The sequence below is a fragment of the Pungitius pungitius genome, chromosome 3, assembly GCF_949316345.1.
Source record: "Pungitius pungitius chromosome 3, fPunPun2.1, whole genome shotgun sequence".
Lineage (NCBI taxonomy): Eukaryota > Metazoa > Chordata > Actinopteri > Perciformes > Gasterosteidae > Pungitius > Pungitius pungitius.
In genome coordinates this window covers 7915232-7936817 of record NC_084902.1, presented here as the reverse complement: position 1 = coordinate 7936817, position 21586 = coordinate 7915232, and the positions used below count along the sequence as shown (strand labels likewise).

Below are 21586 nucleotides of genomic sequence, written 5' to 3'. Positions count from 1 at the left end.
ACTAACTGCAACCAATAGTTGACTATTAGTTAGAAATAGTGAAAAAAAATGCCAAATGGTCTTGAATTTTTTCCAATTTATTTGACATTCATAATGTAATTAACAGTTTGTCCTTTAATTTAAAAAAAAGATTTTGATAATAAATGAATCAAATAAATAATGGTGAGCTGCAGCCCAGGTTTAAGTATGTACTAGTATGGTACTATACACATCTGGCAGAAAATAAAGGTAGTCCTTCTTTTAGCTGATCAGCTGCAGGGCCGACTCCAACATGTCAAACCACAAATGCTTCAGCAGCAAATGACGAGTTAATGGAAACATTTAAGCTTCATAAATAATGAATGTCAATCTGTCTGCCATTACCATGCACACATGTAGGTGTTTCTTTGGGATCTCGCCTTTGCCGGATTCATTTTAATAACTATAGACCTGCATCTAACTATTGTTTTTATTGTGGATTAATCTGCCGGTTATTTTACATTACAAACTGAAACTAGGAATCACTTCAAAATAGTTACAGAATATATTTTTAAATAAACCCCAATTCAATAATTATCGATTCTATGTTTGTATTGTATATGTGGAATAGAGACATTGTGTTAATGCAGTGAGATATTTTTGGTTAAGGCACATGTAAGTCATAATTTCTCCTTTGATTTATTTACTCAGCCTCTTTAGCTGTTCAGTCCTTCGGGTAATTTGATTTTTATTCAGACGTGAGGTTGTTTTCATTCAACAAAGAAGCTCACTGACATCAACTGGGACGAATGAATCATGTTTGGTATTGACCTGGGTCAGGCTGCCAGCATGATAAATAGGGTGCATGGTCATTCAAAAACATATTACATCATGCAACTGTCGATGAGACCATCTCACTGGGAATAATAAATAGGAATTATAGTATAGAAATGAAATGCAGTTCGGGGATAATTTAGCTGCCATGCCATCATTGAAAAATGACACCAACACCAAGCACCATCATGCCGTCTAAAGTTGAATTTGTTGCAAGTAGTAATTATACAGTGAACATGATGAACGTCTGCATGCATATATACTATTCTTTTATTATACCATTAGCGTGTAAAAAAATCCTTTCAAAGCTCCCCAGTTCTCAGAAGCCTTCAGATAGACAGCATCCCGGGAAGTAATTGTAAAATAACGCCAACGTTAGGAAACCACGGGAAGGTTAGAGGCTGCCTGCTCTTGACCTGGAAAAAGGAATTTATTTCCCCCTCTGACACCTTTAGCTAATTCCATCAGGGATTTGAGCAGGAGGGGGGACAGTTCCAGATTTACTAGCTCGTCTTCCTGGTGCTCATCCTCTCCCTCATTGGCTGTTTGCTGACCCTCAGGGGATCCACTGGGTCTTCGTGGCGTCTGACCTCTGCTGTGCTGCCTCTCACTTGTTCAATGCGGGTTGTTTATGTCTGACCAACATGCCTTTTGTTTGTCTTGACTTTTGTGTCCATGGTCATGTGATTAAGTCTTTATTTTCCTTTTGTCTTTCTCCATACACTTACAGATTTACTCAAACTCATTTATTTGTCTGTCCTGCAGTCATCATTTAGTTATTTGCTGAAAGTCCAGTTATATTTATTGGATTTCTTTCACATAAAGGTGTCATAGCGTGTGTGAGAATGAGCGACTCCTGAGCTTTGCATTGAGCTGGATTTTTTGAGCATCACACCAGAGCGTGGCTCTGTGAGTCTTTCACTCTGATAATCCTCTTACACGTCTGTGCCGATGCACACACCAACACAATCGCATGAAAACGCCCAAAAGTGAGCGCAGACACACACTGACACACTTACTGGAAATGGCATTTTCTATCATGGTTCTAGGATTTGATGTATTCATGGAACTTTTGAGCATTGCTGCCTGTCTCCCCCACCTCTGAGATAAGATTCTTGTCCCGAAGGCAGAAATGTGGTGTCTTCATCTGGGAGTCACTTATGTATTCCCTCACTACGCTGCCACACCTAGCTCTGCTCTACTACGAAGGCGCCATAGAGCTCTAAGATCACTCCTCCCTGTGTGTGAGTATGTGTGTGTGACCTCCCTAGGTACGACTCTGCCTCAGCAGGGGCTTGCAGGATGGGCGTGTGCAGTGAAAGAGGCAGTTATTGAGTGGAGGAGAGCCAAGACAGCTGAGTAGCTTTAAGCTCGGTCCTGCAGACGTCTTCTGAAAGCCTTGACCCACTTCCAAGTCTCCCCCCCCCCCCCCCCCCCCCCACCCCACCCTTCATGCTCACCCAAACACGCTGCATACTGAAGCAGCTCTGCCACAATCTGCCCGGGCTGCAGTAAAGCTCCACATGCAGAAGATGCTGGGATGAGTGGGTGTGCCTGTCTGTCCGATAAATCAATGGCATGTGTAGGTCTGCATGTGCTGAAAGGTTAGATGTGTGTGTGTGTGTGTGTGTGTGTGTGTGTGTGTGCACAGACACAGAAGCTGCAACCTCTGTCAATGTCAAAGGGAGTTGCTGCATCTGCTGAATATTTCAATGAGTTTTTTAATTATTACTTTACCAACCAGCCACGGGTCTTACGGGTCTGTCTCTGAAGAAGAAGACACATATCTGCACGGCTTAGGGTCACATTTCAGCCCTCGCAGAACACTTCTGTGTGTAAGGCTTCAAATAAAGACTGTTGCATCATCTATTAATCAGCTGATTATTTGATCTATTATTGCATTGATTGCCACCCTGCCAAGTATGCATTTTAATTAATAGATTGATTGCAGTTTTTATGTTGAATATTATTTGAAAATTCATTCATTCATTATTGTATGATGTTTCAACCTGGTCTGAGCAAAGTATGACATCAGCAAACATGAGATGCACAGTAGTTTTTTGCCAGAAAATGAGACCAACAATATTTATTTAATCGTCACATCAGAGCCAGACACTAAGAACTCTGCAATCTCAATTAAGTAAAAAAAAGAATTGAATTCTGTTTAAATGTGAACAGCATTTGGGATGAGACAAGGGGAGTACTTCTGCTCCATCCTCTGAAGCCATGCACATTTTCCTTATATTTTCCAAGCAAACAGTCCTGGTTTTAAGCTGCCACGAGCCGGGAGGCCAGACAGCTGGCTGATGGGAGGGCAGCTCCGCTGGGAAGGACTGGAGACACTCACTTAGTCACGGCTCTTATACACAGACCGATTTATACAGATTTCAAGCAAGCACATACAAGCCTGTCAGCACGCAGACGCAAGTGCATCGACTCACACATAGAAAAAAATGCTTTTACCATAAGCAAGGGGATTAGCACACTTTTAGATTCATGGCCACATGCAGAGCAAATGTCCCCCCCGCTTAGCCACATGGACTAATGCATGAAGATCTGTTTCCAAACTGGGCATAAATGAAAATGAACACACACAGGCACATTCTGTGGTCAAGGGAAGATCAGCGAGGTGCTACCTGGATTATCCAGGTGTGTCTTTCCACCCACAGATGGGCCTGAGTTACATGGGACTGTTGACAGCCTCTTTCTTTTGATTAGAGTTGTCATCAATCCCCAGGACATGTTACTCACCAGTTGTTTTTTTTATCACTGGCTGTCTACTTGTTTGCGTTGTCACTGGACTAAATGTGTGTTTGTTATATCGTCCTCTCTGTCTCTATATTATCACCCTTTGTCCGTCTCTGACTCTGTCATCCAACCTTCACTCTGTCAGCATCTGATGCTTATCAGGCTGACCTCACCCGGACTTCCTTTTCTTTTGTTGTTAGGTTGTACTGTAATTCATACAGCGCTCTATTAAAGAATATAATAATGCTGCAATAAAACATCTGACATGTTTCAAAAGGGGATTAAGTCATTTTAGCGACATGCATTTGCGGTAACAGCATGGACCTTGGTGGGCGTCTCCCACGGCAACCATTGACTCCACCCTCCCGTGTCACTTTTGGTTGCAAAAGGGCTAGATAGCAACGGCCAAAATGCAGAACTTTCGAATCGGTACCCCACAAGCCAAAGGAAGATATCGTGGTGCTACGTCCTCTTCCTATATTCAGAACTCATACTCGATTCATAGAACTTTTACTCCTCACACGGAAGGCTGTTGGTTGTTGAAATATCGACTCGTGACACTGCTACGTTTTCTTTGGTCCAGTCATAGTTGTGTCTTTTGGTGTGATCTCTCATTTGTCTGCTCCACCTCATGGTGGTGTGTGGTGGATTCACAAAGAGATTATTATTAACAGGTAAACTATAATTTGCGGTCCTGCATGGTGTCATTGGAAGAGTCAAGTGCAGTTTAGAAGGTGCGGTACAACATCATGGTCTGTCAACACAATGACATTTTCAAGTACATGGAGGTCTGAACTGCTGATTCAGTGAGATACTGATGATGTCATTTGACACTTTGTTTTCTAAAAGAAAGGTTAAAAAAACATCTTAATCATTTTTATTATTATTGCTTCACAGACAATTAATGGATTATTTTAGTATCAAGTCTTATTTATGCAACAAGCAAAGTCTCAAAATGTATTCCGGGCCCAGCTTTGATCGTGTGGATTCTTGTTTTGTATATTTTGTGTGGTTTGTAACTGGAATAACCTTGGTCGTTAATCTCTTCAGGGGTTTAGGGGCCGTTTTTTGGCCAAAAAAGGTGTTGATAAATTGCTCAACGATCTCTTCTTCTCTCAGGTGCTGTGAGTGCAGCGCTTCGCTGTCCCACTGGTACTACGAAAAAGATGGACGACTCTACTGCAAGAAGGACTACTGGGTCAAATTTGGGGAGCTGTGCCACGGCTGCAACGACCCGATCACCACCGGCCTCATCATGGTAACGGGATCCCTCCGCTCACTCTCATCTCTCGTGTCCCCTGCCTGCTTCTTTGTCTGCTGATGAACCTCGAGTTACAGCTGGCAGCTGGGACACCGCGCACATACATGCACACACACACACCCTGACACACACACAGACACACACACATCCGAGTCTGTGCATTCACAGCCTCCCCGGGTTGGTGTGTGGCTACATACATACATACATACATGCACCAAGGATCTGTGCCAGACCCGTTACTGACCCCGAGGCCTTTGGCTGCTTTATGGGATTGTCTTACAGACCACCAGTGAAAGTCGTATTTGTTGTTGGGACACCCGAGAGCTGAGACGTCCGTGTGCAGAACAGTGCAGATTAAACAATACGGTGACAAGTGCTGCTGCATTATGGAACAGACAAGATACAAGCAACAAAGGAGAGTGGTGTCTATTTGTTGATTAGTGATGGAATCGCACACATTCAAACCCCAATGAATACAGTATGTTGTTAAAATCAAATATGTTGTCAAAGGACTCTATTTTCTCTACAAGCCAGCCGCAGCACCAATGTAATGCAATGTAGTTTTCCTCATGCAAGGGAGTATTTTTGTGGTTATAGTACCTCTTTGGTCATCTCCTGCTGAGAATTAACTGCAAGTTTGATGCTTTCTTTCAGCCCCAAACCTACACCATATATTCTAATATAAGCAATATGCTGCTTAAAACATCTCCCAAAACCCAGACTAGTCACTGACTGTTGAATATGAAAAGAGAAGCTGATTAAAATATGAAGTTGAGGTCATTCGTTGCGCATGAAGTATCTTCTTTGACACATTTGCCCTCCGGTCCGTTACAGCGGCCAGAAGCTTCTGGCAGGTCATGTGTCATGGTCACGATGAACAGAAATCCTTCACGGCACGACCTTTCTCTGCATCTCCAAGTGTGTGTGTGTGTGTGTTTTATAATTTACTTGGCCTGCAGACAGCTTGCCCTTCGCAATGCAATCTCAGTAATGAATGTATGACACTCTAAAGTGAATGAGGTTTGGGAGATTGCAAAAGCTCTTTTCTCTCCCCCTGTCCGGTTTAAGACGTTGACTCTGCATTTACACTTTCATACATTTGAGGTCGGTCAACTAATCAGCCTCTAGTTGCAACAGTGACCAGACGGATTGTGTGTTTTTCCACGAAGAGATGAAGGTCAATTCCCTTCATCTCCCCCCCGGACAGAAGGAGTCCACTGCGGCCCTCCACAGTCTCACTGACATCTGCGCAGAATAGCAGGGAAATGCACTGCGAGGTTTCTGTCACCATCAGTGAAAACACGTCAATGAGGCAGAGATGAGTCACGGTCTGTAGAGAGAAATGAAGAAGCAATGAAGGTTGTGTCCGACCTCTGGTGGACTCCACTCTGCTAGGAAGACCTTGAGATCTGAGTGAATAGCGTACAGGGGAGACAAAGCACCTTCCGTTCACCCAACACTGTTCAAGATTACGAAACAATAGTCTCTAAAAAAAAAAACACACTTTTTTTCCCTCCAAGGTGATATGATGCAATCGTTTGTCCCTTTGCTTGACTGTAATGTTTGCTGATGATGAGAAGTTATTGAGCAGGCAGCAAATCTTCGGCTTTGGAGGTTTAGTCAACATTACTTGTCTCTCATTACACTCTTGATCCGGCCTAGTTCCTCAAAGTGTGCATTTAAATGCAGCAAATTGAGCGAGTGTCGTGGATTCGAGCTGAATGCTGAGTAGCCTCAGGGCCTTGGTGCGCCTCAAAAGGGCTTTTTGGATTTTCCACAGTTTAGAGCCCCCCCCCCCCTCCTCCTTGTCCATGTTGGTTCAAGTGTTGAATGCTCCGGATCAAGCGAGTAAGTGAACTTTAAGTACAGATTGTTATGTGCCCCAACCTCAAGGACGAGTTGTCAAACTCAAAATAAACGCTTGATAGTGTTGTTGTGTGTATCTTTTCACTAATGACCACTGGTCTTCTACACTTCTGTTATACCGAGGGAACTTGCCGGTGTGTTTATGTCTGCGTGAGCAGCTTCATCATCGGCTGCTGCTTTACTAAACTGGTAGTAATTCAGCTGCAGGAAGTGAGTCAGTTACTCACAGTCCCGACTGAGATTTATTTGATAAACACTAGATCCCTGCAATTGAATTCTGTCTCCTACCAACCTTGCTTCACCCTAAACGTCAACCTGTTATCGACAGATGCGTGTGCCCCCCCCCCCCCCACACACACACACACACACACACACACACACACACACACTGAGATTAGAGTGCGTCTGCCTTTCTGCAAACGAGCCAGACATCGACCCGGGTCTGTTGGATCAAATCTTTGGTTTCACACTCTCACTGCGTTGTCTTCGCCACAAGGTTCCTTTTCCGTAATCTCTCCACACTCGTGTGTCCATTTGACCAGTAACACGTTGAGCTTTGTCGGTCGAACCTAATTGGGATTCGTGTTACTGGGAGAAGGAAATTGTTTTGTGAGGCGGGCGGACTTGTGGACAGATAAGGTTAATAATAGAGGTGTAACCTCTATTATTAACGTCTACTACGTCGGGATTATGTTAAATGATTGGATAAAAGCCTAGAAAAGAATGTTAGAGGAGAACTGTATAAATCATTGTTTGTCAAACATGTGAATGAAAGGGTTTCGTATTTTCATGTGTAAATGATTACAGAAACGCTGTATTTTGGGGTTTCTGAGAATATAAGAAGTTCCAAAAAATAGCAGAAGGGGAATTCCAAGATGTTTCTTTGAAATCACAAGTGCCCTTGGTGCCAAATCTTAAAGTTACATGCTGTACCAATCCCCTTGCCACATTGTTTTCTATTATATTTCTAGTATATTGCATTTGGATATTTTCTGTATGCATGTTTACAAATAATAATAGGGAAAGCCATGAAATGCACAAGTGGAAAAGAATAAATACAAAGTAAATAAAAAAAACACCTAACATGAAACTAAAGCTGTCCATTACATGTCATTAGGATAAAAGCGTCAGCTAAATAACATGTAATGTAATGTAAAGCGTCTTACAATAAGTGCATTTCAACCACAAGGATACAAACGCAGAAGAACAAAAAACAAGAAAGTGCAATTTCATTAAATAAGCCAATTTACAACTTGCTGTAGATAAGAGCCATGAGTACATTTAAAGTGCTCCAATTAAAGTGAGCGACCAGCGGCGTAGCACCAAATTCTGGGCCCTGTATACTCTCAGTGTCAGTGGGCCCCCTACACATGCCATTGTACGATGCGGGTTAGCAAAGGGCCCTCTCCCTAGACGGGGCCCTGGGTAGTCAGGTCCACTTTTCCCCCCACTACCACGCCCCTGTGACTGCAGACTTGGGTTCTGTTGCATTGAAGTGATTGTTATTGTCTTTATGAGTGTTGTACAAACGTTGTCAGACATATGCTTGAGGTTATAATATGTTTTTGGGAAGTTGGCAGTGAACCACTGGAAAGTCCCAAATATTTAGTCTTCCTTCTCAACTCCCACTGGTACGAGGTATCAGCCAGTTGTCTCTCTATCGGCGCCCGATGGTTATTTTGTGTGGGAGGTGTTGGGAAATCGGATTTGTTAAGATGTGCTTTCTGTTATGGTTGTGACATGTGGTGTTGTTTTGCAACCGGGAGAGTTGTCTTTTCATCAACATTCCTGAGGGAGGTCAGAGGTCATATACAGTGGGGAGTCCTATACAGCTGCCTGGGCATCGGTGTCTTTGCTCATAGGCACTTAGGCTGGATGCGGGCTCAACTCAACTCAAGTCATTCTTCTGCTTTGTTCCAAAAATTGCAGTCAACATTATCGCTATATAGAGATCACAACCTGGTCTACGTTGAACCTTGCGTCGCATTTCCTTTTGCGATGAGAGCAGCATGATGATGTCGCTGTGACGGACTCACGGGTATGTTGGTGCTGAGCAGCTGGCACAATTAAAAGGCTATTTCTACACTGAACAAATGCAGGAAGTTACCGAACAGAAAGATGATGTTTAAAAGTTTTATAAGATGGTGGAACGGAAATTTATAACAGATGATTTTTCTTTCAAAACGCGGTGCCACTTCCACAAAGCAAAGCCCCCCCTCCCCCCCCCCTCTCTGGTGTAGCAGGCGTCTCTGCTGCTTTGACACAAGAACCGACAGAGTATTAATAACTTCCCACTTACACGGGGCTCTTAGGGTTTGACATGGACGAAGTGAGACACAGAGCGGGTGACGCAGCAGCAAAGATCAACCCGGGGTGGAAGATATATATATATATATATATATATGAGGCAAGAGAGGAGAGAAAAGAGGAGAGGAAGTTCAGGGCTAATAATAATTAGTCAAGATGATCACATGGCCCCTTATTTATGCTCAATGTGATGTGGTCACTTTCTTAACTTTCATGTGATCGTCATCTGATTAGTGTGCAACGAGAGAATGAACTAATCCATTGACTGGTTATCAGATTATCTCGTTATCCAGTCAATCAGTCTTAAAAGGATTTGTTTTTGCAAGAGAGTCAACACAAACATAGACGTTACAATGGGAGCTTTAGTTTATGATCATTAGAGTTGTTGCAGTGGTTTATATTATTCATTTCCCTTTGAACAACTAGTGCTAAAAAACATCAACGCAGCAAATAAGCTTAATCTTAATAATCAGTCGACTTGTTACCCCATAACATAACATAAAGTAATTCATTAATTACATTCATATTTTTTTAGAGTCCACATCAATAACTGTTGATTGAAACAAGGCTCTTGTGTCTTTATTTCCCTTTTACAAAATAAAGGAAATTCCCCGCATAGCACAAACAGATTAGGTAAAGCAGAGCGTTATTCCCCCCCCCCCCGTAATAACCCAAGATGCAGCCGTCGCTCTGCTAGTTTTCACTGGTTCCTAAATGAGATGGCAGGAGCGTGGGCCCAAGAAAAGGAGAGAGGAATGAACTGAAGACACCGTGCCACGAGTGGCTCTCTCTGTGTGTGTGTGTGTGTGTGTGTGTGTGTCTGTGTGTGTGTGGTTTGAAGCAGCCGGGGAGCGCGTGTGCAAGAGTGGGCGGGGCCAAACAGGAAACGATGAGCTCATAGCAAAAACGAGAGAGGCAAGTAAGGAGGGGGTTGGGGGGGGGGGAGGGAGGGGGAGCCGGGAGGAGTGACATTCAGAGATGAGCTCAGCTGCAGAAGGCGTGGGCTGCTCACTCTCTCCTGCAGCCTCCGTCCCTCTCCGACCGGTTCGGCTGCTGCCGGGGTTTTGTTGTGACAGCGGGGGCGTGAGGGGGGTGGTGGTGGTGGGGGGGGGGGTGGGGAAGGTGTGTATTGCCTGCCTCACTGGAACGAGCTAGAGCCGAGAGGACACTGACATGGTGGGAGACTTGTTTTTCTGGAGCTTCTGCTGTCTCAGGCTGTGGAAGAGGGATAAGAAGGTGAGGCTGATCGCTCTCTCTCTCTACGCTGCTGCCATGTGTCGGGTACCGGGTGTCCAATGGGTGATGTACAGTCGGGAGGAGGCAGGGAGGCACGGAGGAGGGGGTGGGGGGGGGGGGGGTAGGGAGGATCACTGCTTCCGGCGGCTGTTTGAGATGCTTTGCCGGTCGCTCCTAGCCGAGACTTCTTCTATCTTTACCTCTTTGATTTAAGCAAATCAAATGATGAGGCACATTGCCTGTGCCTCATCATGACAGATCGACTCGTCTAGTTACTGCTCTGGCTTTTAGTTTTTTTCTGTCATGAACAAGCATGCCATTTATAGTGAGCCTTCTTAAAATCAGGAGCATTGAAAGTAGAATTCAATGTGTTTGACTGCTGTTTTGTTTGCATTAAGCACCTACACGCCGGCCATACTGTGATTTACAATGGAGCCCAACACACAGGAGGGAACAAGCTGAATGCATTAACAGCGTTTCTGAAGCCGTCCAGTCGATACTGTGATAGTTTGTAGCTGAAGGGATTTTCCGCTCAATCTGCATCAATGTGGCTTCTGTTTTCTCTCTCGAGCATTCAGTCTAATTCTATTTGCTTAAAGGATGTCCGCTGTGCAAAGTCCAAATAGGATCCAGGATCTTGTCTTTCTTTGACTTTTTTTCAACTCCAACAGCCCTCATTGTAGCAGTGTGAAACATCCTGATGGTACTTTGTATTTTAATCAGTGTTGAGGAATTCTCTTTCGACACACTGACTGGTATCTGACCCAGTTGTAATCTGTGGGGACAAAAAAAAAAAAGCACCTAATGCAAGAGCGTTTTTCTTTAAATCCTCCGCACGAGGCTATTTTTTAAACATAACTCTAAAGCTACGAGTTGATTCAAAGACACACATGGACCGAGGAGGTTGGCTTTTTTGATTTAAGTTAATTACATCAAACAGGAAGGTTAAGCAGAGCCAGATACGCCGTAATCCAGCGGTGGCTTTTGGAAGCACCTCCGGCGGCGTGGTTATGAGATCATTGTTAGCGGAGTGAAGTCAGAGGGTCCGACTTGTTGAAGTAAAGAGACCATAAAGGCATGAGGACGTGTTGTGTGTGATACACACATATGTTTTGTGTTTTATATGGATTGCTCCTTAGGACAAAGCCGCAGATGCCCAGTTAATACCATGAATAAATCCAGTATTTAAGAAGTTAAATGGGTCGGGTAAATATGAAGTTGCTTATTATACTACAACAATGAGAGGAAAATGTTCAGCTGTGACATGTCATGATGTTATGAAAGGCCTCTCAGGTCTCACCTCGACTGTTATTTTCAGGTAACGTCTTTTATATCTGAACAGACAAATGTGTTTTTTATTACCGACGCTTGGCAGAAACACACTTTCATCATCAAATATAATGGGAAGTGAAAAATGGAAACGCTTGAAGGGGAAAACCTGAAATGTGTTGAAAGTGTTTTCAGGGTAAAAACTAAAACTAAATGATTAAATTAGAAAAAATTGATTTATCTCTATATTTAGTTTTGCTTTTGAGTCATCCCGTCCCGTAAGTCACTGTGTAGTTTTCAACTTCAAATCTAGAAACGTAACGTTAGCTCCAAACTAATGATAACGCGCTGCAGACAAGTGTCGACCTCGTAGCTCCTCACGGAGGAGTCGACGCGTCCATGAATTACTACCAGTATGTCCCGTTGCTGTTTAGTGTCGTCGAGGCCATCTCGCCGCCATAAATTCCTCCAGATGGCCTAAAGGGGTCGGTTCACATTCCACAGCTAACTAAAGGTCACACAGATAACTCAATAAAAGCAAATAAAGCTTAAAGGCTGTGACACGCCGAGCAGACATTCCCCATGCGTGACCCAGAAGGCCGAGGGCCGTCCTCACCCGCCTGCGCATGTTTGTGGCAGAAGCATTATTTTGCATGAATGGGTCTGAGGAAGTTAGAGGGAGATCTTGACGTTGTACCGGCTCAGGTTACCAGATGAGGGTTATTATATTTACTAAGTGCAAATTCACTCACTCACGCTAAATGAAAGTAGCCCCATTAGGTGCAGACTTAAAACATGTTGAAATGACTCATACCGAAGGTAGTATAGGAAATATTGATATATCTGGCACAGAAAGAACCCACCACCACATATTGTAGTCTGATATCACTCACTGCATCTAAACTACATGAACAAGGCCTCTGAAACTCATGTATGTTGGGATTTTTGGCAGATATGTTCCAAGACACAAAACCAATCCAGGCCTCTCAGGGATCAAATCCAACTTCTGAGGAGGGGAAATCTCTCTTTGACTGTTAGCGGCTCATAGACATTTCATTTTTTGAGAATTATTTCAGTGTATGAAGACAGCCAAAAGAAAGTCGAACATATCAACCTGAGCACGTAAGCTAAAGGAATTTAATTGATCTCTTTCTGCGAAGTGCTGCGTTTCTTTAAAAACACAGTTTTCTGAAGTCAGGGTGTGACCGAGATGATACTCACCGGACCCCCCCCCCCCCCTCCCCCGAGGAGACACGTGTACTCTGTCTGGTTTGTTGTCACTAGAAAAGCCCCCCGGGCCAAATGGCCGACGCAGTCATACACTCACAAGCACAGTGAGATAATACAGAAAATAACGTCGCATATACAGATTTATCTGAACATGTCTCCTTTTTTCTGTCTCTATTATTGTCTTTTTTTTCAACATTTTGCAGTGGAAGCATATCCTTAATGTGAGCACAGCAGCTGTCGCTGTCGTGGTTAAAGAGTGTCTGTCTGTCTGTCTGTCTGTGTGTGTGTGTGTGTGTGTGTGTGTGTGTGTGTGTGTGTGTGTGTGTGTGTGTGTGTGTGTGTGTGTGTGTGTGTGTGTGTGTGTGTGTGTGTGTGTGTGTGTGTGTGTGTGTGTGTGTGTGTGTCATGGCTGCCTGGCAAGCAAATGGCATGCTCCAGTGTAGGGCACACACCCGTTTCATCTCTGTCCAGCTGTCCTCTCTTCCTGTCTTTTCCATTTGTGGGGCTGCGCCTTAGAGTGACACACACACACACACACACATTTGTTTTGGTGAGGCCCTTAGATTGTCTTCCCTCATCTCTCCTTCGTGCTTTTGACTTCCCGATGCGTTGTGTCCACTCGGGCTGGCTGACGCAGCCTCGTAAAAGAAAGGACGTCGGTCAATAAGACCTACAGCTGCTTTTCTTTCCTTGTCCATTACAAAGACATTGCTTCCGTTTTCTCTCTGCAAATTGTGTTGTATCGCCAACCTGAACATTAAGCACAGCTGCTTCCTCTGTGTCTCTGATTTGTTTTAGGGTCAGTTTTCACTCTAACAACCAGCAGCGTGGATAATCAATAACGGCTACTTTCCAGGGGTGGGAGAGTTTTTCCGGAAGCTTCTGCTCAAATGAATTACTTTAAAAAGCAGTTAATTAATAAGCTCGTACGCTGTCTTCCTGCCTGAGGGCCGTGAGCATGTGTCTATCTGCTCACCGCTCCGAGGGGGTGCGGGGGGGCAGAAGACATATGGCTGTAGGGATTTAATTGATTCTTTGATCTTCACATTTACTTTTGGCGTAGCATGTCTGCGTCCATGAGCTCAGGTTTTGCACTTTGGTGATTTTAGTGGTTTCATATTTAGGTTTTTGTAAAACTCTTGGGATCTAGATGTTTTCTCTGAATTATGCATTCAAATATATTCTAATCGGGCCTTTTTAAGGAAACAATATGCGAGTATCGGTTTTCCCTTTACATGATGGTACTACACAAAGCCCAATTCACTTTTTTTCATTTGCATTTAATTGGTTCTTCTTTGTTCAGCAGCCCTCCTTTGACATGCCCCGCCTCTCTCTCTCTCTCTCTCTCTCTCTCTCGCTCTCGCTCTCTCTCTTTTTCTCTTGGCCTACTGAATTTGCAATGCAGATCAATGCAGTAGAGAAGTGTTGTCAGAGGGCTCACTCCCTCCAAAATTTTCTGCCACTTAAAGCACAAAATGAAACCACAAGCGCCGCCTCGGGGGAACGGGGCAGCGGGCTCTAGGTGGACTCCACCCTTCGTAGCTCATGCTAAAGTCATCAGGTCTTCCGCTGGCCTGGTCGTTTAAAATGATGCGTGCAAAAAGACCCGACTAAGTAAAAAGCCGCCGATATTAGGAACAAGGAGTAAGTGAGCAGGTGGAGTTGATCACCTCATTTGGTCTCGGGGGGTTTGGTTTCCCCTCGTTGGTCTGAAGAACATGCAGAGCTGAAACCTCTGGCGGCAGCATCCTCCTCACGTCTGCCAGTGTGATCCGTCTGCTCATTTCCGGCTCTGCTTTTTGGCCATAACTCAATTCCCTCTCTTGTTTGCAGAACTGCCCTCGGCTCTCAGAGGGGGTTCTGGCAGCAGCAAATTCAATCTCCCATCCCTCAAGTATTACCCTTCAGTGACCAAACCTCGCCCTGCTTCAAAGCCTCACGCCGCCTGTTGCTCTGGTCACATCGCAAGCTCGGACAACATCTTTGCACACCAAGTTTACACTGCAGAAAGAATGTCCTTTTAACCGTGTCTTTGGCTTTTCTCTCCCCACAGGTCGCAGGGGAACAGAAATATCACCCAGAGTGCTTCACCTGTCTGAACTGCCGGACATTCATCGGGGATGGCGACACATACGCTCTGGTGGAGAGATCCAAACTGTACTGGTGAGCCTCAAGGATATTATTATAAGACGGGCAAACACCTGAAGTCGGTCTAAATTGAAACATGGTTCCAAATGCGAACCTTGTTACACTCCTTTTTAACTGGCTTGATGTTTTAACAGTGGCCAATCAAAGCTGGTGCAGTGTGTGATGTGGTAGCTCCATCACCCGACTCATTTACACAACTAGTGTTTGCCTTTTTTCAAGTTAGTTTTCCCAAATTATCTCTTCTGCAACAAACAAATCTACTTGAAATCCCTTTGAAGTGAAATGAAGCCACAAAAACCACACAAGAAGCCAAAGCTGCAGATGATTCACACAATCTTAAATCCATGCAGCTCGTTTCAGGCTTCAAAGACTTGCTGACTGGTGACATGGTGGAGCTTTGCATTCACACTGTTTGAGATGTGAAGCTACTTTTTGGGGTATTTTGTACCCAACATATAGCCCACAAAGCTGCTGTTGTAAGCTGGTGACAGAGATGTTTTGTAGTAAATAGATTCAGAGAAGATCATTTTCTATTTTTCAGCCACGGCCTCTTATCCTAAGCCTAAAAGTACAAAAACATGTTCATTATGAAAGTAGTTCCCCTGATTGTTTCTGGTTCTTGACTCCATTAGTTGTGGGTTTCAAGTGGATGATGACGGGTTGATTGTTTCTTCGTTTTGAATGATTTCATAGCTATTTCATGAGTCCTTCTTACATTCTGTGCAATATTAGTCAGCTCATTGTTCCCCCAAACTCAGCAGAGCAACATCTTGTCAACAACATGTGATGCTATAAAACCTGCAGTAATGAGAACTTGATGTTTTTTTTATTTTTTATTGTTTAAATCTATTAACTTTCTTCCTCCTTTCCGATCCGCCCTTCCCTTCACCCCCCTCTGCGGCCGCAGCGGCCACTGTTACTACCAGACCATTGTCACGTCGCTGTCCCTGCCGGACACGCCGTGCCCGCGGATCCCTCACACGGTCACACTGGTGTCCATCCCGGCATCCGCCGAGGGCAACAACGGGCGCAGGGGACGAGGTTTCTCCGTGGCCATCGACCAGCCGCTGAGCCCGATCAACGGCTACAGCCCCGAGCACGGAGCCACTGTCAGAGTCTCCCAGTGAGTCCCTCCCTCCCTCCCTCCCTCCCTCCCTGTCTGTCTGTGTGTGTGTGTCTCGTGGACTGTCATTGTGTAACAAAGGAGGAGACGCTGAGTCTGGGAGAAGAGGCCAGTGTGGTGGAGGACAAAGGACGGTGAAGGGTAGACTGTGTGATAGATGAGAGTCATTTATTTAAAAAATGGTGTAACAGAGTGGAAGAAGAACGGAAATGAGCGGAAATCTCAGCCACTGTGATTCAAATGAGTTGAGCCTTTTTTTTCTGTGCTCAGGGTGGAACCAGACTGCATCAGTCCAGATGTGAAAAACTCCATCCATGTTGGGGACAGGATCCTTGAAATCAACGGGACGCCCATACACAACGTCCCCCTGGATGAGGTATTGAAGATGTGACTTCATTGTGTGCATCTTCGTTAGTAGTAGTAGTGTTTTTTCGTCACACACAATACAATAAATTGGCAGGGGTGTCAGGCCTCTATAGTCCTGTCCTACATTCTTATCAATTACCCTGAAGAGAATGAATTGGACCGATCCCGAACTCTTTCCGTCCAGATCGACCTGCTCATCCAGGAGACCAGTCGCCGGCTGCAGCTCACCATCGAGCACGACCCCCACAGCCTGGAGGGAGGCCCCTCGGAGGCCGAGGAGCAAGTGGAGCAAGTGTCCCCCCCGCTGTCAGGGGGCCCCATCCTGCCCGTCACACAGCCCCCCAACCCCGACATCAACAACCTTAGATCCCGTATCATCACGTAAGAAACAGATGTGGTGCTGCGTGACACAGACTGAAATCCTTCTGCCAGATGTAGATTAAAAAGTTCCTTTAGGTTCAGCTCTGATTTAGTTTAACACGTGATAGAAAAGGTTGTAAAGCGTCTTCCTGTCCATTTAAACCGCAAACAGTAATCCAATACTCATCTCTCCCTCTATTATTCCTCTCCTTCTCTTGTCTCTCTTCCTGGTCCCCCCCCCCCCCCCCCCTCCAGACGGAGCTACAGCATCGATAAGTCACCGGGCTCCAGCAACGCAGCGTCCCCCATCTCCCAGAGGAAGGACATCAATCGATCAGAGTCCCTCCGCGTGGTGTCCAATCAGACGCACCGCATCTTCCGCCCGTCTGACCTCATCCACGGAGAGGTGCTCGGGAAGGGCTGCTTCGGACAGGCCATCAAGGTAGCTAGCTGCGTGCATCGTGCATCTGGTAGTAGTCGTACTCATAATGTCCAGAGTGGGGCAGCGTTGAGAGAAGGAGGAGACGTGTGGACAGGCTGGTGGTTAAACTCTTTGCTATTATAACAGATCCTGAACTTTAATCAAACGACCCTTGCAGAGGATGGACTGAGACTGTCACACACACATAACGGTTCACACGGCCTCCGCCTCAGCGATTTGTTGCTTCTTGCAGGTGACCCACAAGGAAACCGGGGAGGTGATGGTGATGAAAGAGTTGATCCGCTTCGATGACGAGACTCAGAGAACATTCCTCAAAGAGGTGAGTGGACACGGGCGATCGCAGGTGCTGCGTCATCAAGGGGTGAATGAAAATGATCATAGCCAAAATATTCACTCAATATTTGAACACAAGCACGACTTTTGTCATGAAAGGTCTGTGACCTAAAGTCAGAGGAGTACGTTTGTTAGCGGTTTGAACTTCTGGACCAGAGGGAAGAATCTTTGCCTAGGAGGGTTTTTTTCTTTTTTGCACACGACCAGAAGCTGAAAAATTTTCAGAGTTAAAATTAGCATCACCTCTGTGTGAATGTAGTACAGGACTGAATACAAAAGTTCTCACTTGAAGAACGGAAAGAAAAACACATGAAATGACCCCCTGAAACAGGGCAATAGGGAGGGCAAAGCATTTCGTTTATTTTTTGTCCTTCCATTGATCCGCAAAACTAAAAACTGCTCCTAATGAATTCTGGGCTTCCGTAACACTTCTTGAGATATTTTTAGCCTTGCGGTGATCTGAATGACTTCTGATGTTCCTGTTTTATGTTTAGTATTGTGAACTCACTCACTCATCCAGTCAGGAACCTTCTCGTTGGGATGTTTGAAGTTCACGGATAATTGTTCCCGTATGCACGGGTTAATGGATTTATTTTTAGGTTACGATCTACACAGAGTCTGTGCTAATCTAATCGGTGTAGACGACAGCAGAGTAGAAGGAGTGGCTGTAAATGAACCCCGACCACAATGAAGCACGACTATTACTCCCGCTGAAATGTGAGCATGAGATTCAATGACAATAGGACAAACACATTAAATAATGATGAGATTTAGACATTGATTTCTGACAAACATACTTAAGTAACTAGCTTCATTTGCAACAGATGTCCTTTGTTAGCACAATGAAAATACTTTGTAGAGTAACTATGAAGCTCAGCTGAGCATATTTATGTATGAGAGTGGAATCACTCCTCTCATTTATTGGCGAGATAGGGAGTATTTAGGTTTTGCCTTTTCATTTTAGCCAAACTTGATGTTTTTTGCCGTTTCAACGTGTCCAAAGTCCGGCTGTCAGGATCCTACAGCAAAGCAGTATTTTTTGTGTGTGTAAAAATGTCTGTATTGCCTCATCAGGTAAAGGTCATGCGTTGCCTGGATCACCCCAACGTGCTCAAATTCATCGGAGTCCTCTACAAGGACAAGAGGCTCAACTTCATCGCAGAGTACATAAAGGGAGGCACCTTGAGAGAAATCATCAAGAAAATGGTGAGAGGACAGTTGTGTGGCTGCATTCCGTAGAGCTATTGGAGCTAAATGGTCTTCATGGTCTGTATTTTGTGTTGGTCTGTTGCCATTATTCTACAGCTGCAACTGCCACCGAAGGCAATGATGACATTTGATTCTGATTTTTGCTCACAGGACAGCAACTATCCCTGGAAACGGCGGGTCAGCTTTGCCAAGGACATAGCTGCTGGGATGGTGAGTTCAATGACTGATTTACAGTAACAGTAAAAACCTTGAAATGCAGCAGGAAAAACAAGTGCATTGCTTTGTGTTATCTTCGCTGCTGTCGCCCTCTGTTGGTTGTGTCAGTGAGTTGCGCACACAATACATAAGCTGTGAATGTGCAGTCTTTTCCACCCCCATCTATTGACATGATGGCATGAATTCCTGCAGGATTAACCCAACAGTTCTTAATGCACTCCCTACATATGAACACAATGAGGGACGTTGTGCATGACTGGATTCTTGTATTTACAACACTGGCTACTTGAGATGACACAAGGAAGGACTGTTCCTCTTGGCATGGGTTTTACGTTACACCACAACTAAAACCTTCTATTTTTTCTGTTTGTTTTTGTTTTTCCTTCCTCTCTGTCTTCTCCTGTCTGTCTGTCTGTCTGTCTATTTCTCCGTCATTCAGACATATCTGCATTCCATGAACATAATCCACCGGGACCTGAACTCCCACAACTGTCTCGTCCGGGAGGTAAGAACTCATGCAATCCTGTACAAGCTTGTGTGTGTGTGTGTGTGTGTGTGTGTGTGTGTGTGTGTGTGTGTGTCACGTACACTATGTTTTCTTTGTGGATCTAACACCTGCGCACCTGTCATTTGCTGGGGCACCTCAAAGAAAACGCCGAGCTTTATTAACAGTGGCTCCTAAACAGACCAGCCCTTCAACCAAACACCTTTCAGGGGGAAACCTTACAGCCTGCCCCACTCAAACAGAATCAGAACCTCAAGCCTTTGGGAAATCCAACCAAAGAGAAATAAGAAGCTTGACGTTGAACGTTCCAGCCTTATAAAGCAGTTCCCTTCAAGCTCTTCAATCACATGTAACGTGTGTTTAATCTCCTCTGTGCAGAACAACACGGTGGTGGTGGCAGACTTCGGGCTGTCGCGGCTCATGGTGGACGACAAGCACGAGGAGAAGTTGCCGCAGGGTAAGCTGCCCGGCCTCAAGAAGCACGACCGCAGGAAGCGGTACACCGTGGTGGGAAACCCTTACTGGATGGCTCCTGAGATGATCCACGGTAGGACCTGCGGGGACACTTTCAATTAAGATGGGAATACTCGTTTACTTATTTCAACACATTGACGCCTATCAAAGATGAAGACGTCAGTTGGTGACTATGCGCTGTTCCTGCTAAAAGTTAACAACAGCATCATTTTGTCTCTTTTCCGTTTTTCAGGGAAGAGCTACGATGAGAGAGTGGACATCTTCTCCTTTGGGATAATGCTCTGCGAGGTGAGTGACGTGATGATAAAAAAAAAGCTGCTGTTTGATTAGCAGAACTAAAATGGCTTCATAATCATGTGCCCCCAAAATTTATGCAACTGCTATTTCATTTTTTACGAGAGAAAAGTTGTGCTTCTCCAAAATTCCAGATGTCTGCTTTCCACGCACATCATTTGGGGCTCAACACTTTATTTATTTCTCTCTGACGTCCCAGAATGTGACTTTCCCCACATGGACACAATTAGCCAGAGAATATTTAAGGGATTAGAGGGAGCAGAAAAATCAAAGTTGTCTTCATGTGGCTTCCGACACGCAAGTTGTGGTTTGCTGGGAACGATCAGATTCAGTTTGGAGGGTTTACTGTTTTTCAGCAGATCAGCGAAAGGGGAATCCATGTTTAACTCTTATTTCTCCTTCTCTTTTTTCCCATTTTTTTTTTTGGGGGGGGTGCTCTCTCCAGATAATTGGCAGGGTGAACGCGGACCCGGACTACCTCCCCAGGGCGATGGACTTCGGACTGAACGTGTCTGGGTTCCTGGAGCACTTCTGTCCTCCTGACTGCCCCCCTGCCTACTTCCCCATGGCCGCTGTGTGCTGTGACCTCGACGCCGACAAACGGTCGGTGTAAACCATCTACAAAGAATCCACATTTTACCCCAAGGCGCAGTTACACCAACATAAATGTTTTTTCTTACTCACCAGTTTTAAGGGTTATTTTTCCTCCGTTGGCTGTAGCTCAGCCCATTAGAGGATATACAGCGCCAATGTTTTTTTAGCAAATATAAGATGTTATTGTGCAAAGTTTTACTGCGCTGTGCGGCCTGTGGATGTTTTAACCAAAAGGTTCGACCGAGAACTCTGCACAAGAGCACTATGTTTTACTTTTTGATCTTCAACTGAGATGCCTTTCTGCTTTCTTAATCTCAAGGCCGGCTTTCTCCAAACTTGACGAGTGGCTTGAGAACCTGAAGATGCACCTGGACATGGGTTTACCGCTGGTGTCCGAAGTGGAGCAGCTGCACAAGACCTTCTGGAAGAACCACAGCATCGCGCGGCCCGAAAACGGTCTGCACGCCCACCCCGAACAGCTGGAGTAAGGCCTGACGCGAGCCGAGGAGTGGGTTAGTCGGAGATACCCCGCCCCCCCCCCCCCCCCCCCCCTCTCCCCCGGGGCACGGGCAGCGATCCTCTGCCTGACGGCGGTAGCAGAACACCGGAGGAGTCGCGTAGATGCCCCTCCTTGTGTGAAGCTGCGGGCGTAGACTCGCTCAGGCTTAACGAGTGGACTCAGGGGGGAAAAAAGTGTGGATCTGAAAAGCCAGCTGTGCAAGACACACACACACACACATATAGACACACATTCAAAGTCAAGCTTGATCATGCTGCAGCCGAAGCTAAAGTGCAACATGCCGTATGCAATCA

The 21586-nt window shown here is 45.2% G+C and overlaps 1 protein-coding gene across 4 annotated transcripts in view; it reads left to right on the top strand.

Moving 5' to 3' along the window:
• The window catches only part of limk1a (LIM domain kinase 1a), a 32351-nt gene extending 11032 nt beyond the window's left edge, over positions 1-21319 (top strand). For 2 of the 4 annotated variants that reach the window (XM_037466624.2, XM_037466634.2), the window contains 14 exons: positions 4660-4798; positions 14763-14872; positions 15765-15980; positions 16251-16356; positions 16531-16727; positions 16962-17148; positions 17381-17467; positions 18556-18687; positions 18841-18900; positions 19346-19411; positions 19790-19958; positions 20118-20173; positions 20625-20782; positions 21093-21319. In XM_037466624.2, the coding sequence (XP_037322521.2) occupies positions 4660-4798; positions 14763-14872; positions 15765-15980; positions 16251-16356; positions 16531-16727; positions 16962-17148; positions 17381-17467; positions 18556-18687; positions 18841-18900; positions 19346-19411; positions 19790-19958; positions 20118-20173; positions 20625-20782; positions 21093-21261 (1852 nt within the window). In that variant the 3' untranslated portion in view covers positions 21262-21319. Of the gene's footprint in view, positions 1-4480; positions 4799-10092; positions 10211-14762; positions 14873-15764; positions 15981-16250; positions 16357-16530; positions 16728-16961; positions 17149-17380; positions 17468-18555; positions 18688-18840; positions 18901-19345; positions 19412-19789; positions 19959-20117; positions 20174-20624; positions 20783-21092 lie in introns of those variants that run through there. The other 2 variants (XM_062561138.1, XM_037466642.2) reach the window with 2 other exon arrangements.
• The last annotated feature ends 267 nt before the right edge of the window (positions 21320-21586 follow it).